At 45.9% G+C, this 19,098-nt stretch overlaps 1 protein-coding gene across 1 annotated transcript in view; it reads left to right on the top strand.

The window, feature by feature from the left end:
- The window catches only part of vac14 (vac14 homolog (S. cerevisiae)), a 142,820-nt gene that overhangs the window by 99,223 nt on the left and 24,499 nt on the right, over positions 1 to 19,098 (top strand). Inside the window, exons 18-19 of the mRNA XM_042340298.1 lie at positions 11,887 to 11,966; positions 13,673 to 13,823. Coding sequence (XP_042196232.1) covers positions 11,887 to 11,966; positions 13,673 to 13,823 — 231 coding nt within the window. The remainder of the gene's footprint in view (positions 1 to 11,886; positions 11,967 to 13,672; positions 13,824 to 19,098) is intronic.

The following is a 19,098-nucleotide window of genomic DNA, read 5'->3' on the forward strand; positions in this document are numbered from 1 at the left end:
TTCTTCAACAGGCTTCAGAAGTGCTCAGTGTAAAGAGCGTCCCATGTTATATAATCCATATTTGCTTGAGAAGTGTTATTCTGTCGGGTTTTAGAGGAGTGCAGCACGGCACAGGATCAGAATAGAGCATTTGCGGTCTCTTATCCCAGAGTTCTAAACACAACGTGCACGCACTATTTACCACTCAATTTTACCCAGTGTCTAACTGAAGTTTCTAACTTGCTGCAATCCATAGAGAGGATTTGTAAAGCATGTACAGAATCTAACGTCTGAATCTCTGGAACTCGGGCCCAGATCTCAGTTTCAACTTCCACAAAGTCGGCATCTGATCAGAATTCCAAAGGGTTGCTCCCAACAGGAATTGCTGTAGAACCGTAGAAATTTACAAGCAAAGAAATAGGCCACTCAGCCTGTTATGTCTGTATTAAAGAGTTACCCTTTCAGACCCATTGACCTGCTCTTTCCCCATAACCCTGTAATTTACTCCTTTTCAATTATTTATCTTGTCCCTGTGAAACCTGATAGAGATTCTGCCTTAACCACTGCTCCAAGCAGAGCATTCTATATACTAACCAATCTGTGGAAACATTTCTCGTAACCTCTCCATTTGTTTGTTTATTAGCTATGTTAAATTGATGCCCTCTCGTTACTGACTCACCAAACAGTGGAAATAATGTCTTTATATTGACTCTATTAAAACCCCTTATAGACCTCGATTATGTCACCCCTTATCCTTCCTTGTTCCAGGAGAAACACATCCCAGCTCCTCCAGTCCCTGCTTATAGACCAAACAACTCTATTGCGTTGATGTATTTTCTACATTGGGATGACCAATATTAGACACAGTAGTTACTATTTCCTGCAATTCAGGTTTCTCTCTCCACTGACTAGGTATTTGTGTGACAATCTGACACAGTCGGTAGCACTCTCCCCTCTGCGTCGGAAGGTTGTTTATTAGCTATGTTAAATTGATGCCCTCTCGTTACTGACTCACCAAACAGTGGAAATGATGTCTCTATGTTGACTCCATTAAAACCCCTTATAGACCAGAGGATCGAATTCAAGATCCTCATCCTCACCTACAAGGCATTCACGGCCTCGCTCCCTCCTATCTCTCTGACCTACTATCCCCCTACCTACCTGCCCGTACACTCCGTTCCTCTGGCTCCGGTCTGCTCCACATCCCCCGCCCCAACCGCCCTACCATCGGTGGCCTTCAGCCTCTCAGCCCCGAGGCTCTGGAACTCTATCCCCAGTGCCTTCGCCGCCTCCTCCCTCTCCTCCTTCAAGGCCGGTCACAAGACCTTTCTCTTCGACCGTACCTTCAGCTCCCCTCTCGACTCTCTACCCCCTCCTCGCTCCCTCCCTTCCCTCCCCTCCCCCTGACCATTTCCCCCCTGATCGGGTCCTAACCCAACTGTCCAGCGCCTTGGGACGTCCTCCCGACGTGAAAGGCGCTCTATAAATGAAATCTTTTTGTTGTTGTTGTTGTGAGTTCAAGACGCACACCAGGATTTGGGACTCCTTTGGTCTGGGCTGATACTCCACCGCCGTACTGGTGGGCGGTGGGGAGCCTGCATTGTCACGAAGAAGTGCCTCATAACATGAAAGGCGCTGTGTAAATGTAAACTGTATTGTATCAGGGAATAAACTCCACGTTTCTAGCAGTAAGAGTGAAACAAACAATAACTAGAGTCTTGGCCCTCTCTCTGTCTCTTTCTCTCTGTCTCTCTGTCTCTCTCTACGTGTATATATATATATAAAAAATAATCATTCAGCTGAGAGGCAGTGGAGCGGAAACCAAAGCAATTGTGCCTAATGAAGAGTTTGCGGAATGTCTGAATGAGGAGATTAATAACACAAAGTGCAATTATGGAAAATTAATGAGCAATATTTACTGGGTTGGCTGCAATCTGAGCCCTGGTTAATTGCGTGTACCGATTAATGAACGTTTGACAGAACACACTGAGGCAGGGATCTGCACCGCTCACGTTAAGCGGGTGTTTGTGATGGTCTGGACCGTGATCTAGGCGTGAGTTACGTGGTTAAAAACACAGCAGTGACAGTGCACACTCTGCACTTCTGTGTACTTGTGTTAGGAGTATCGGAATTGTCAGAACAGAAGGCTGATCAACACCTCGTGTCTGTGCCACGGGCTGGCTCCTGAGGGCAGTGGCAAGCTTCAGATATGCAGTCACCCACTGCCTGGTGCTGAGGCCTCGGCTGTGGGTTTTCACGCGTACCTTTTCCATGTTGTCAAGGAAAGTTTGAGAGAGTGGAGCATGAGCTGTTACTTGCTTCCTTTAAAAGAGCAGAGAATGGGATTAGAGGAGAGAGCTCCAGTGGGGGACCGAGCACCAGCAAAGACACGATGGGCCAAATGGCATTTTCTGTAGGCGTTTGTTGCTAATAAATTCTCTGCCCCACTTGGCCAGATTTTTTACTCGAAAATTGCTTTGAAGCCCTCCCCCAGAATTGGCGGAATTCAGGGCAGCTGATTGAGGGATGGGAAAGGTTTTTCCTACAGAATTTGAAGAGAGATGCACTGTCTACTGAATTATATGTTAGATCTACAATCTTATAGATATTTGCTTGTCGTATTGTTTGATGTTTTCAAACTGTTGGTGAGAATGATTTCTCTAGAGGCGAAGGTTGCGCAGTGCTGTAACTCCCCAATGCGGTATGCAAAGAGGCTTTGCAAGACACTTAGGGTGAAGTTCCCAGTGCATGTGATGTGTTTTCCATGGCTTCGCTTTGAATGTTTCACAATCTCTGCCTTTCTCACAGCAGCTTGTTCATGAGTGGGGACAGAATCTTAAAGCTCCAGCTAAGTCCAGGAAACTCTTTTTCTTTCTTTCTTTCATTCACACGGGGCTGTGAGAATGTGGCACCACTGCCCAGGCAGGACGTGGCTGCAAAGACATTTGAGATGTTCAAGGGGTAGATAATAATGACAATCCTTGCATTTGATACAGCGCCTTATCAAGTCTCCGAGACATCTCAAAGTGCTTCACAGGATATATTGTAAAGTGAATTGACTGTATATTTTGTGGGCCAAACGCGGCAGCCAATTGCGCACAGCAGCGTCCCACAAACTGCCGTGGATTGAGTGACCAAATTATTATTATTATTTAAACATAATCGGTAGATGGATGCATTAAAGTAAGGGATATGGAGAAAATGCAGGGAAATGGGACTGTTTGATCCGTCCTTTCAGTCATCTTTTCAATCCCCCCGCTCAGCTCTCTCTCACTGCCCATTGTCAAGAACTTTGAGGCATCCTCGCGATGTGAAAGGCGCTTATTTAAGTATAAACTTTATGTAACAAAATGGTACCGAGCTGCTGTGCGTTTATAAAACGTGACTTATAAATAGGACAAATGGGCTCCTATTCAGGGCTGATTATCAGCCTGTCATGTCTCACTGTTTCACCAACCTTAAGTAAATTTGGAACCCTTCCCTGTTTCTTACTGCAGCTCAGCATTACCTCAATGTCACGTCTTTATCTCTCCTGTTCTTTACAGCTTTAAGTTTCCTGCTCTGTGCTGCATATCTGGGTGCTTTGCTCAGGTCTCAATAAATAACGGAATTTCATGTCCTGCATAATGGCTGATTTATGGAATCAGGTCCGTTTACAGTCCCACTGAGGGAAGTTAACATACAACTGCAATAGTGTTTCTTGCGTTTCCATAAATCATCTTTCGCGGATAGACGTTTAACCCTTTTAACCACACAAATTTTTTTTTCATCCCGGACAGGATGGAGCAAGAAGGGTCCATTGGCCCATCACACCCTCTACTGGGAGATTCTGCCCCATTCCACCCCACCAGTGTTCAGCGGTGTCCTGGCCAACATTCCCTCAGATAGTGCTGCTGATGTGAAGAGCAACCCACGCATTCCCCTCCATGTAGGGTCCGTGTAAACACAGGTCATTGTGTTGTGTTGTGGAAAAACTTACTCCCCCTCCCCGCGCCCCCTGAAAAAAATGGCCAGTTCAGGGTAAAAAAATGTACTTGGCAAATGCTCCCCAACTCCCAGTTCATTGAACCCCAGGAGAGACTGCGCCATAACATCCTGAAATTGTTGCTCTTTATCCCTGATACAGTTATTATTAACAAGCTGTACCCATTGCAGCTTCGCTTGCAACCAAAGGATCCAACATGGATCGTCTTTATGTATACTCAGCTGGGAGGACTCCTGTGGGAGGACTCCTTTAATGTATTTTCTCTCTCAGTCTCTCTCTGTCTCTCGCTCTCTGTTTGTTTCTCTCAGTCTCTCTCTTTCTCAGTCTTTCTCTGTTTCTTCCACAAACCCTTCAGTGGTCAAGGACTCAGCTGTTATACCCTCATGCTTTGGAACTCGCTCAAAATCTGTCTCTGCGCCTTCTCTCAGACTTCAAAACCCAAAACACGCATCTCTGATTGTGCCTTTAGTCAACACTCTCAGCCTCCCCCTCGCCTCCCTCCTGGCCGTACTCTGGAGTCCTGTAGGGACGTCCTCCTGACGTGAAAGGCGCTCTATAAATGGAATCTTGTTGTTGTTGTTGTTGTTGTTGTAGCTCAGTGGTTACAGCACTCGCCTTGCAAATGGGAGACCTGGGTTCTATTCCCGATACGTTGGGCAAGTTTCCTCCCACACGCCTCTGTTTACCTAGCAATAAGTAAGAACCCAGTTGTTAGTTGATTGGCGGATCGCTTTTCCGGGGATAATAATCCCTCAAAAAATAATAACAATTTGGTCACTCAATCCACATCTGTTTGTGGGACACTGCTGTGCGCAATTGGCCGCCGCGTTTTGCCCACAAAATATACTTTACAGACGTCTAGAAGACGTGAAAAGCGCAATATCAAATGCAAGAATTATTTATTATTTTCTTAAGGAATCTGCTCAGCTTTCTCTTGAACAAATGGCTGCTATTTACACAATAACAGCATTATTGTGTAAATAGCTGTGTAAATGTTCCCTCTGTCCCAGAGGGAAACCAGTTAGTAAAACTCCCATGAGTGAAGTCTCGTGTTTGTGTTTGTGATGGTAATCAACCCTAACTGGCTGTGTGACCTCCCCAAGTAGCTTTCCGGGTTTACTGCACCTAATTGTTACTCTACCACTCCATCCTATACTAAACACAAGAGGAGGCATTCAGCCTCTGTGTCTGTGCTGGGGCTCTGTCCCCCACTGGAGCTCTCTACTCTAACCCCACTCCCTGCTCTCTCTCTCCCCATCATGTCTGTGCTGGGGCTCCGTCCCCCACTGGAGCTCTCTACTCTAACCCCACTCCCTGCTCTCTCTCTCCCCATCATGTCTGTGCTGGGGCTCGCTCCCCCACTGGAGCTCTCTACTCTAACCCCACTCCCTGCTCTCTCTCTCCCCATTGTGTCTGTGCTGGGGCTCGCTCCCCCACTGGAGCTCTCTACTCTAACCCCACTCCCTGCTCTCTCTCTCCCCATTGTGTCTGTGCTGGGGCTCGCTCCCCCACTAGAGCTCTCTACTCTAACCCCACTCCCTGCTCTCTCTCTCCCCATCATGTCTGTGCTGGGGCTCGCTCCCCCACTGGAGCTCTCTACTCTAACCCCACTCCCTGCTCTCTCTCTCCCCATCGTGTCTGTGCTGGGGCTCGCTCCCCCACTGGAGCTCTCTACTCTAACCCAATTCCCTGCTCTTTCCCACAGTGCTGCTGCTGTAAGCCGCGGCTCGGCTCGGTGTGTAAACCGGGGTCACAAAGTGGTCATGTTTACACACACAGTGCGCTGAGCGCACAGAAGCACTGTCCTTTCAAACTTCTTGTCTGTGTGCAAAATATTTCAGAGTAACTCTGGGATGAAGAGCCCGTTGAGGTTGCTGAGAAACCTCCAGTTCAGTGCCCAGCGTGTTTATGCGAGGCTCTGGCCCGCTCCCAGAGATCAGTCATGTCGCTGAGACCTTACAGCTGCTGGCAGCTATGGTTACAGAGGCAGCAGCGAGGGAGTGAGCTCCTTTGGGAACCAGCGGCCTCGCACAGACCTTCACATTGTGAATTAACGGAGGGATATAGACCTTGGCAGGGCGACCGACAGGCCAGGGCAGTGTGGCCATAGGGGAGGCGACAGGCTGACGAGATAAGACAAATTGCCCCAAACTTGGATTGACAGGGAGTGAGGTGGCGGGCGGTTAACTTTGACCCCTCGTTTTAAAAAAAACACGAGTTACACACCATTTTGTGTGTAGTATCAAGGCAATAGAGACAGAACATCTTCTGACCTGAATTAGACCCTGAATTTCTTTTAGGTTTTACTTTGCTGACGCTCTGCCTTTAATGAAAGGGAAGCAAACCTTGGATTGGATTGGAGAGAGAGATGTGCTCTTTTGCTATCCTGCCTGGGCAATGGTCCCTCAGCGCCCAGATATAAATATTCAGTGCTGTTGTGTGAAGTTTTGGACACACACACACAAAAAACTTCACTGAACAACAAAGGGACCATCATGTAAATCGGCAGGCAGGCCGGAAAGAGGTTCTCAATCGCTCTGAGTTGGAGGAAGAGAAGTACTTGTGTTGGACATTTGTATTCCTTGCACTGGTTCAGACACAGATACGTGCTGGTACTCAGTTTACACAGCGCCTTGCAGCATTTAGACTCAGAGCCTGTAAATTCTGTTCTTGCTTCCTTTTCCCCCCCCGCCCGCCCCAGTAGGAATGAAATGATATTCTAAAGCAGTCGATGACGCTAATAACACATGACAATCCTTGCATTTGATATACCGTCTTGTCATGTTGTCGAGACACCTCGGAAGGAGGACATTCGGCGCATCGTGCCTGTAGTTACCAACTAGTCTCACTCCCCTGCTCTTACCCCATAGCCCTGCAAATTCTTCCTTTTTAAGTACCTATCTAATTACCCTTTTGAAAGCTATTGTCAAAACTGCTTCCACCACCTTTTCAGGCGGTGCATTCCAGTCAATCCACTTTACATTATGTTCCGTGCATAGCTTTGAGACGTTTCAATGACGTGATGAGGCGTTGTATCAAATGCAAAGATTATTATTATTATTGAGCCCACTCCGCCACAGCTCACTGCATGTCATTGCTTAATTCTCCTCACCCTGCAGAATGGAACCCGTTTCTGACATTTCCAACCTTTCAAGTGCCCAGGTTAGGAGTAAGGTGCAGAGTTACTCTCTCACCTGCTTTGCCTCCAGCAATGTGCCTTCTGTTGAGTCTTGGCAGAGTACCCTCTTGCTGTGCCAATGTGACTTTCATACCAATCATGCTTACAACCAATTATCCCAACTCATAGCCAGGTCCATTCCCAGTAAGAACTGCATCAAAACAACACAAACCCATTTTTACAAAGGATCATTGCACCTAGCAGAGAATTGATGCTTTAATAATAATAATAATAATAAACCTTGCATTTGATACAGCGCCTTATCACGTCTTTGAGACGTCTCAAAGTGCTTCGCAGGATATACTGTAAAGTGAATTGACTGTATCAAAACCTTTCTCTTTGACCGAGCCTTCAGCTCCCCTCTCGACTCTCTTCCCCCTCCTCGCTCCCTCCCTTCCCTCCCCTCACCCTGACCATTTCCCCCCTCCTCGCTCCCTCCCTTCCCTCCCCTCACCCTGACCATTTCCCCCCTCCTCGCTCCCTCCCTTCCCTCCCCTCACCCTGACCATTTCCCCCCTGCTCGGGTCATGACCCAACTGTGCAGCGTCTTGGGACGTCCTCCTGACGTGAAAGGCGCTTTATAAATGGAATCTTGTTGTTGTTGTTGTATGGATTGGGACTGGATTTGACCCTGGGTTATAGGATTGAAAGGACAATAATTGCTAATGTTTTATGGTCTTCCAAAAGAGTTCTGTTCATTACAATCCATTTCCTCTAAATTCACTCTTTCTGTACTGAAATTAAGATTTATTCACTGATTTTCTTCCCATCAATTCAGATTCTCCTATGCTGTTTGTCTTTCCCAACTTCACATTCATGATGTTGTATCTACTTGCCCACCTTATATCTACTTATCAGCCAATCCTATCCACTTTGCTGTTGATTTCCACTCTATATTCAATGTCCTTTCTGACTGCACATGTTCTACCCTCACATCCCAATAAATCAAACCTTAAATTAATTTTAGTGGCTGAATCACTAAGTCTTCACACCCATTCCTCTGGGCAATGGAAATTTTCTCTCGAATTTCTATTTCTTCATGTCTCACCACATTAACAAACCACCACAACCTCTAACCCACTTCTTTTCCCCTCAACAACTTGCTGTAACACCCAGGTCTGTCCAAGGTTTACGGTAGTGCTTTATAGTCCTGCTCCTGTGTCCGACATAGTGCTCTGAGCCCTACCCACATTCCTGGACAGCACACATAGAAAGGCATATTGTCCAGCAGCTCCACTCTCTATTGTACCTTTTTTGTCTTCCTCTGTAGTCATTGAATCTTCACTCCGTTGAAGTCCAAACCTGAAGCTGAAACTGAGATTCGGTACAGATTAAGCAATGAGCTGGAAATAATAATAATAATAATACAATAATAATCCTTGTGTTTGATATAGGAGTCCTGTAGCTCAGTGGTTAGAGCACTCGCTTTGCAAGCGAGAGACCTGAGTTCAATTCCAGGCAGGGCGAAACCTTGGGCAAGTTTCCTTACTCCACACGCCTAATAATAATCCCTCCAAAACCAAAAACAATAATAAAATTGGCATTTTCAATCTACGACTGTTTGTGGGACATTGCTGTGCGCAATTGGCTGCCGCGTTCGCCCACAAATTTACAGTCAATTCACTTTACAGTGTGTTCTGTGAAGCGCTTTGGGACGTCCTTCCGACGTGAAAAGCGCTATATCAAATGCAAGGATTATTATTATTATTATTATTATAGGACATTTTCACGTCTTCTAGACGTCTCAAAGCGCTTCACAGAATATACTGTAAAGTTAATTGACTGTGTATTTGCAGACTGAGTGACCAAATTATTATTTATTTATTTTTAAAGGGCATTGCGTGGATAAGGACAGGTTGGGCTCAGCTTGACTCCCTAGGGGTGCGTTGTGCAGGTTCCTTTGTCATAAAGGAAGGGCAGAGCAGTACAGGGTTTAGTTAATTGGAACATTGCTTTGAAATTCTCTATATGTGTTCCTGATCTTAGCCTTACCTTAGTGAAGACTGGCAGCAAACCTGTGCCCAGGCGACTGAGGAAGGGAGGAATCAATGGGCTGGTTAGAGAGGAGACAGACACCTAGGAATAGGGCAAGAGCCTCAATCTTGGACAGAGAAGGTTCAGGATATGCAGAGGCGAGATAAAGGAAATGTGCATCATCAGAACAATTTTCGAATCTGCAATACAGTAACTTCCTGATAACTCGCCACTCCCAGGGGCTCAGTGACAAGTTATCAGGAGTGGCGAGTTAGGCATATGTAAATAATATTAATCTTTGCATTTGATTTAGCGCCTTATCACATCTTCGAGATGTCTCAAAGCTCTTCACAGAAAATACTGTAAAATGTGTATTCTGTGGGCAAAAGTATAAATACATAAATAAATGCAACCGGGATATTGACAACGTGATGACTTAAGTGGCAGTGACAAGTTAAGCCAGAGTCGAGTTATCAGGAATTTACTGTATCATCTTTTGCTCTGAGGCAGAATTGGTGATGTGGATGGTGTTTACTTGTGTAAGATTTCACTGTAGACCGTGGAAGCAACACCCAGCTATTTTCTCAGCTTTGATGTGATCGTTCGTAACTTATTTAAATCCCCTTTTGTGATCTTTACGTTCAGACATTTCAAATGGGAGGAATAGCAGCATTGATAATGTGCGTGGCTTACCTCCTGTCTGGGCAGAATTAGAAAATCACGGGATTTTGAGCCGCTGCTGGAACTAATGCTTGAAATGACAGCAGTAAATTCTCTGGGATCTTTATTCAGGATTCTGCCTGTGGCCACGTCTCTCAGTTTGTTTGGATTCTTTTGTTGCTGAAGTCTTGGCTGGAGCTGACGAGGCTAATGTCTTTATCCATTTTGGAGACCACGTCCGCTTGTGTTAATGTCATTCGGTCCATCAAGCCTGTGCTTGGGATTGGGATTCTCATCCTAAGTGGAGTCATGTAGCGCAGGTTAGAGCACTCACCTCGCAAACGAGAGGACCCGGGTTCGAATCCCGGGCAGGACAAAACCTTAGGCAAGTTTCCTTACTCCACACACATGCCTCTGTTTACATACCAGTAATTTAATATAGTGCTGAAATGTCTCAAACGGATTTTTGCCCACAAAGCATTGTCGATTCACTTTACTGTATATTCTGTGAAGCGCTTTGAGATGTCTCGAAGAGGTGATCAGGCGCTGTATCAAATGCAAGGATTATTATTATTAGTAGTAGTAGTAATTAGTATGATCTTACCTACAATAGCCACTTGTGGAAAAGCTAAATATATCAGATTCCAATAACTAATAAAGCCAACAACTAGTGACATAGCACCTGAGGTGAGCTTTAACCAGACTTTCACTTTGCCTCTACAACGGCATCTAAACTTGTACAGATGCAGTTGGTGAGTGGCTGATGGTAAATGATGAACTAAGGCTCGTGTCCACTGTGTGGCTGAGGACAGGCTTGGCTGGGCTACACAGCTCCCATGGTTGAATACCCTGCCAATGCTTGCTGTCTGAACTCACGCAGGAAGGTCGGAGTCTGTGTTAAGTTGGCTGATCACAGTTAGGGGAGAGAGCTGCTTCAGTGGGCAACAGCTCCTCGTTCAGTTCCTACTCCTATGATAATAATAATCATGTTGATTTAATAATATCAATAATCCTTGCATTTGATATAGTGCCTTATCACATCGTTGAGACGTCTCAAAGCGCTTTCACAGAATATTCTGAAATATAGTGACTGTATATTTTGTGGGCGTAACGGCAGTGCCCCACAAAAGCTCATGACTTGAGTGACAACATTATTATTATTTTTGAAGGGATTATTACCCCAGGAAAGCCATCTGCCAATTGATTAATAATTGCTGGATTAAGGAAACTTGCTCAATGTTTCGCTCTGCCTGGGATTTGAACCCAGGTGCTCTCACTTGCGCTAACCACTATGCTACAGGAATTAGCATAACCAGACTTTGACTAGTTTTGACCAGTGACTAAGTTGTCTTTCACTCAGAATGTTTTCATTAGCGGTGGATACAGGGTTTGGAATCTATTGGTGTAGGTACGTATGCAGCTGATCAGTAGAATTATTCAGAAGGTTAATGGAAAAGCAGCTGAACAGTCAAAACACTAAGGGATCTGGGGAGAGAGCTGGGAAGTGGAATTACTAAAAAAAAAGGTGATATAGATAAAACAGATAGCAATGTCATAAATATAATGGGCCGAATGGCCTACTGGGTGAAAATGCTTGTTTTTTCCATGCCTTAAACATGACTAGGAGATTGTGTGTCTTTCTCGCTGCCATTTGATGTCCTTTTGTTCGTGTACAGTGAGACTCACATCAATGCTGTCTTGGTGAGCTACATAATGTCCCCATGTGTTAGACTGAGTGTTTTCTAACTGGTCTGTGTTATATATCGGCTCTTGAGGCATGCAAGATTCACTGTGCTAACTGATTAATATCATGGCAATAAAATCGTGAATAAATGTATTATCCACCAGCCATGTTTCAGCAGGGACATTAAAGCAAAAGTAAATGATGCTCCATGTGTGAAATACCCTTCCACTGCGACTACTTTCACCGTGAGTTTTAATGCAGCCGTAAAATAGTGCAATTTAATCTGATGCCTCTCTGCGGGTTAAGATATGAGCCATTGCTTAAGTAAATCAATGTACACTGTAGTTTACTCAGCAGTAATGTGCCATGTTCTTGAACTGTCCCATACCATTTCGGTCTCGTCGTTTGACTTAACGTTGACTTCAGTGGCGACCTAGAGGTGACGATCGACTTTCTGACCGAGGTGGACAAACTGGTGCAACTGATCGAGTGTCCAATATTCACATGTAAGTGTGTGTGTGTACATGTGTGTGTGTGTACGTGTGTATGTGTGTGTGCATGCGTGTGTGAAATCCTAGATTGATTGTAAAGGCAATATAGTTTGTGAGTCACAAGTCCTACTCCCCCACAACACACAAAGCACACTTCTGCCTCATTTACGTTGAGAGCCATGCTCAGCAATCCATTTGTGTGGGTGGCATGGAGTGACCCTGTTTACTGTGTATGCTTGGATTATTTATTTGAGAGCGAGTACTTCTGCAGGTGCTGTGTATATGCCCCTCTCATGTAGGTATGGAACAAGCTTTCAATTAAATAAAGTCTCCTTCCTTCCTCCCCACGTTGGGTTTCTGAGGGAAAACAGATCAGAGAACAGATGCAGGACGTGGTGGACAGTTTAAGGCCATGGGCTCCGTTCCGGGTAATGTTTCTGAATTGGCATTAGGCCCATCCTTGAGGTGTGTTGCTTGTATCTCAGGCAGTTTGGAGCAACAGGCAACAGATGGATGACTGCTCAATGCAAGTGCTTCGTTCCTTAGGCAGCGCTTCGATTCCCACCCACAGATCCAGAATTTCAGGCTTATTACAGGGTTGCACTGCAATGGATATTAGCTTCAGTCCTGCAATGTGCTGGGCTCTCACTCATGACTGATGCCTCTGGCGAGTGAAGAGAATGCAAAGAGTTCCTTGGGGTTCATCTAGCGTTGTCGAATTCAAAGGATTCAAATGTAAAATCAGGATAATTTTGTTGCCTTTATTCCGACTTCAACCAAATGATACCTGTGGGTCTTCCATATGTTTCGCCCACAAAACACACAGTCACTACACTTTACAGTATATCCTGTGAAGCGCTTTGAGATGTCTCGAAGACATGATAAGGCGCTGTATCAAATGCAAGGATTATTATTATGATGCGTTGCCTATCTCAGTCTGGATATGTGGTTCGCTTTGGTGTGGCAGCCTAGCTAGTCGAGAATGGAGGGGCAATGCCTTGCTCGGCTTCTTCTCTCCCACTCTCCTTTGCACTTGGTCCCAGGTTCCACCTCCGGTCTGTGGCACATCAGGTCTCAAGCTGAGTGGCAGTCACATCTACAACAACAACAACTTGCATTTATATAGCGCCCTTCACACGGGGCAGTTTGACAGAGGCGGAGCCTGACGCTGAGCTGGGGGGGCAGGGAAGAGGTGACAGCAAGCACTGGCAAAGAAGAAAGTCTTCACTCATAATCTAAAAGAGGGGAAGGAGCGAGCAAGGCGGAGGGATTGAGGGAAAAAGTTCCAGAGCTTTGGGGTGTAGTGGCTGATCTCCAACCGTTGGGTTTGGCTTGGTGTTTTCATCTCTATCCAGAGACCCCTTAGGAAAAGCATATGTGTGGGTGGGTGGGGATGGGTCTTTATGTGTGTGTGTGTATGTTAATAGTGTGTGTCAGTGACTGTGTGTGAATATCTACATTGGGTAATAATAATAATAGTCCGTGCATTTGATATAGCGCCTTCTCCCATCTTCTAGACGTCTCGAAGCGCTTCACAGAATATATTGTAAAGTGAATTGACTGTATATTTTGTGGACCTAATAAGGCACTCGAAAATAATAATAAGTTCTTTCTGTGTAGGCGTCACTGAATGCTTGGGGGCGCTGGTGGTCCAGGCGGCTGGTTTGATATGGCTTTGTCTCTTTGCTCCCCTCCCCCACACCCCCACCCCCGCCTCGCAGACCTGCGATTGCAGCTCCTGGACGTGGAGAACAACCCCTACCTGATCAAGGCACTGTATGGGGTGCTCATGCTGCTGCCTCAGAGCAAAGCTTTCCAGCTCCTCTCCCAGCGGCTGCAGTGTGTGCCTAACCCTGAGCTCATGAGGACCACGTGAGTAATCTCAGCCCTAGCCTTCGCTCTCTTCCTGGAGAGAGTCTCACCAACAAATAGATAAGATTCCTGCTAGAAAATATTATCTGGGGACACAGTATATAGTTTCGGGCATGACATGTCAAGCGACTGCCAGGATGGTGGGAGGCAAAATAGATGGACCTTGGTCTTTTTTCACCAGAAAATTCTTATGTTCTTATGTCTAACAGAAGTGGATATGGCGGGGTGGGGGGTTTGTGATGTGGTCGTGCAGCCCAGATTGCCTTGGGCGCTGTGCAGCCACCTGATATGCCAACCTCCTCACACTGACAACACAAGCAGGAACAAACCAATAGAGATTTACAGCACAGACAATGACAATTCGTCCATTGCACCTTTGTGGGCTCTGAAAGAGCTGTCCAGCTCACCCCACTTTCCTACCTCTCCCCCGTCAGCCCCACCCCTCCCCCAACCCCTCCTTGGATCGCTGGCCATCTCTTATGCCCACCCTCCTGTGTTTAATGCATTCTCCTTTCCCTCTCCAGGTGCCCCTCACTCTGTTTGTCGATTCCCCAGCCTGAGGTCTGGGCAAGGCCACACAGCCCTCTGCTAACACTCTTCTTGAGTTTGGTTGCAGGAGGTGCAAAAGACGATGGGTGATTTAATTTTTAATCCTCCCCTCCTCTCACCACCCACCCCCCATTTCCCTGTGGGAATCACATCGCCCTTTTGCTCTGCATGTTCTAATGGCACAGATCGTATCACCCACTCTGATCAGGGAATGGTGGTACTTGCTCATTCCAGCACCTGTAAACCCCACACTGGGATCCTAACCCCCCACACTGCTGCCTTTTCACATAGCAGCTCAATCGCACATTACAGTCAATCCCACTTCAATGTTCCATGTAGTCCAGACTTGCTTTTCAGAGCTTTGATTGAAAAAAACAGAGTTTTGATAAAGTAGACAGCGAGAAACTGTTTCCACTGGCGGGTGGGTCAGTAACCAGGGGACATAGATTTAAGATAATTGACAAAAGAACCACAGAGACTTGTTACGGTCTGGGATGAATTGTCTGAACAAGTCGATGGAAACAGATTCAACAACAGCTTTCAAAAGGGAATTGGATAGGTATTTAAAGAGGAAAAAATTTGAAGGATATTGGGAAAGAACGGGGAGTGGGACTGATTGGGCAGCTCTTCCAAAGAGCCGGTACAGGCAGGATAGGCTGAATGGCCTCCTTCTGTGCTGTAATATTCTACGATTCTGTTGCTATCAAGGAAGGACCACAGCAGAGATTTGAGTGAACTCAGCAGAGGTGGGCTTGACCAGCACATGTGTACACAGTGAGATTTCCATCCTGCCTTGGGGAAAGATTGAGGCGGGTGTGTTCAGTTCCTGGCATAAAATCCTCTTGTGCATCATAGAGTCATAGAATCACAGAATTGTACAGCGCAAAAAGAGGCCATTCGGCCCATCGAGTCTGTTCCGGCTCTTTGAAAAGAGCAATGTAACGTCAATCCCACTCCCCAGCCCTTTCCCCATAACCCTGCAAACCCGTCCTCCTCAAATACCCGTCCACCACATTTTTAAAAGTAGTTATCGAATCGGCCTCGACCGCCCTTTCAGGCAATGCCTTCCAGATTCAAACAACTCGCTGCGTGAAGAAATTTCTTCTCACCTCCCCTCTGCTTCTTTTAGAGACTATTTGAAATCTGTGACCTCGAGTCACCGACACACCCACCAGTGGGAACAGTTTTTCCCTTTCTAACCTATCAAATCTCCTCATGATTTTGAAGACCTCTATTAGGTCTCTTCGTAACCTTCTCTGCTCCAATGAGAATAATCCTACTAACCTCTCCAGCCTTTCCTCATAATCAAGGTCCCTCATTCCTGGTACCATCCTCGTAAATCCCCTCTGCACCCTTTCCAATGCCTTAACATCCTTCCTATAGTGCGGTGCCCAGAACTGGGCGCAGTATTCTAACTGAGGCCTAACCAGTGTTTATATAGGTTAATCATCACCTCCTGACTCTTGTACTCTGTGCCCCTATTTATAAAGCCTTGTATCCCATTTGCCCTTTTTACAGCTTTATCTACCTGTCCTGCCACCTTCAAGGATTCATTTACCTGCACCCCCAGGTCTCGCTGTTCTTTTACCCCCTTAAGATTGTATTACCGTCTATATTGCCCCTCATTCTTTCTACCAAAATGCATTACTTCGCATTTCTCCACATTGACACTCATCTGCCATGTGTCGTCCATTTTACCATCTGTCTGTGTCTTCCTGCAGTCGGCTCCTATCCTTCTCACTGTTTACCCCCTCCCTAACTTTGTGTCGTCCGCAAATTTGGAAATGGTACTTGCTATACCCAAGTCCAGATCATTTATGTATATTAAGAAGAGCAGTGGTCCTAATACCGATCCCTGGGGGACACCACTGTACACTTCCCTCCAGTCAGAAAAGCAGCCGTTCACCACAACTCTCTGCTTTCTGTCTCCCAGTCAGTTCTGGCTCCGCTGCCACTGTCCCTTTTATACCATGGACTTCTATCTTTCTTACAAGTCTTTTATGTGGCATTTTGTCAAATGCCTTTTGAAAGTCCATATAAACTACATCAATCCACCGTCTCCATTACCTCATCGAAAAATTCTATTAGATTTGTTAGACAAGATTTGTCTTTAACAAATCCATGTTGGCTGTCCTTAATTATCCCATATTCTTCTAAGTGAAGATTTATTCTGTCCCGGATTATAGTCAGTTATCAGAGATGTACACTGGATTACACTGTGAACCTGATCAGAAACTGGACGACATCTGTGGTGGAAGAGCGCTACAACTGGCCTCGCTGCCTCTGAACAAGAGATGGGAATAGTAAGCCAGGGTTTCTGCTCCTGATCACTGTTCAGTGCCCCCACCACCCAATACATACACACACACACCAACCCACATACACATACACACACACTGCACACCGTGTCAGGACTTGGAAGTATTGTAAAGTATTGTAAAGTGTAATGATTGTATTTTGTGGGCGAATGCAGCAGACAATTCGCACACAGCATTGCCTCACAAACAGCCGTGAATTGAATGATCAGTTTTATTTGGGAGATTGTTGGCCAGAAGACGAAGAGAAACTCCCTTCTCTTTTGAACTGGTGCTGCAGGATCTTTAACATCCACCTGAACAGGCAGACGTGACCTTGGTTTAACGTCTCATCTGGAGGATGTCACCCCAGCAACGCAGCGCTCCCCCATCACAGCACTGGAGTGCCAGCCCAGACTGTATGAGTTCCAGGTCTCGAACAGGGGGCTTGAACCCACAACTTTCTAACTCGGAGGCAAGAGTGCTACCAACTGAGCCAGTTTACATAATGTGTGCTTATGGTCGAGGCTGACATGCAGTGCAGCTGTTGGGGAGCGCTGCATTGTTTGGGTGACATCCTTGAGATGTTAAACCGAGGTACTCTCTTCCTGCTTCAAGTTAAATATTGCATTTAAAATGACCAGGTTGTTTTTCATTGTGTCCTTTGGAGTGGATGGGGGAGGCTCAGAAGCCTACAGTAAGCTGCTGAGCGCAATTATTGATAATAGTAATAATAATGATATAATAATAATGCTTGCATTTGATATAGTGTCTTATCACCTCGTTGAACCAGCTACAGTCAGATTTTATTTAATATTTTGCTGTGTTCACCCCATAAATGTGTTTCCCTTGGGTGAAAGATAGCTTCTATTTGTGAAAGGTCTGTAAATATCCATTCTGGTATCCATGGAGATTCCTGAATTTTGTAAGGCGGTGTCGGTGCAGGAAAGGGAATAATCTGCAGGGAAATGCGAGTGAGTGAGGTCGTGGTCGCCCATTAGTGGGTTGAAGAGCACAGAGAGCTGGGAGATTACACCCAGTGTGAAACACAGGGGCAGACTGGACCCTGCAGGGGCAGGAATCCAAGCATCAAACGAGCAGCTTTCAAAGTGCAGGACTCAAGTGAACCCTCTCCCTCTGTCCCTCTGCCTCAACACCTCCTTCCCCTTTTCAGATCGCACCCGAAGACCTTCCTTTTCGTCCGTGCCTAAGGTCACCTTCCCCCGGCTTGGCATCGTGCTCCACCACTGTGAGGGGCACTATATAAATGCAAGTTGTTGTTGGAAGCTTTGCCCACTTCAGCTGCTTGAAGTGCAAGTACTGGGTCTCCTTACTGTTTTTTATAACAGCAATAATCCTTGCATTTGATATAGCTCCTTATCACGTCATTAGGACGTCTCAAACTGCTTCACAGAACATACTGTAATTGACTATTTTGTGGTGAAACGGGGCACCCAATTGAGCACAGCAGTGTCCCACAAACAGTCATGAGTGACCAAAGTAATATATTTTTTAAAGGGCTTATTATCCCCGAAAGGTGATCCGCCTGTTGACTAACAACCGGGTACCTACTTACTGCTAGGTAAACAAGCGTGTGCAGCAAAGAAACCTAAAGTTTTATCCTGCCCAGGAATTGATCCGAGTCCTCTCGCTTGCGAGGCGAGTGCTCCAACCAATACACTACAGGATTCCTAGTATTGGGAATCCCATACTTTTGGTTGACACCTAAGTATTTCATTTCTAAGGCACGGATTAATGTTAACCAAATTGCCATCTTAAATAAAGTTACACTAGTGCACAGACTGAATATTTTCCCCTGCTTACGTGGATTTGACAAGATTTGTGTAGTTAGTAGCTGTACTGTTTGAAATCACACGGGTTCCAAAGACACTCTGATTTTTTCCGATCCACACCAAAAAAAGATCATTAACTTTACCATTCCTCGGCAATCCTGTCTATTTGCATCCCATGAAAAACTACTGACATTAAAATGTGTCATTTTGTTGATGACGAAGGGCCGCTTTGGTGGCTTGCCTGCAGTGGGCTCCGTCCGCTTTTGCTGCTGGGAGCCTGAATTTCGGCCCCCTGGTGAGGGGCATCCAGTGACACAGACACCTGGCACCGTGAGATGGAAAATGTCAGTGCTGTTTCCATAGCGAAGCGCTTGTATTTACTGGCGGGCTTCTTTTCCTTCTCCGCTTTGCTTTAGTGCGTGAGTATCATTAGTTATCCTTCACCCAAACGCAGAAGCCGGGCAAACAGTGGGAGTGAAATCTGTAGTCTACACACACAGTGCAGCAAGGCAGTCTGCATTTAGAAACATCATTTCAATCTCTTGAACTGAGTTGATGTTGCATAAATATACGCACAGGACTGAGCAAGCTGGCAAAATGCAATTATATTTCCACTTTGAGTAAAATTGGTGAGAGGAT

This window comes from Callorhinchus milii, unplaced genomic scaffold (assembly GCF_018977255.1).
Source record: "Callorhinchus milii isolate IMCB2004 unplaced genomic scaffold, IMCB_Cmil_1.0 Scaffold14, whole genome shotgun sequence".
NCBI lineage: Eukaryota > Metazoa > Chordata > Chondrichthyes > Chimaeriformes > Callorhinchidae > Callorhinchus > Callorhinchus milii.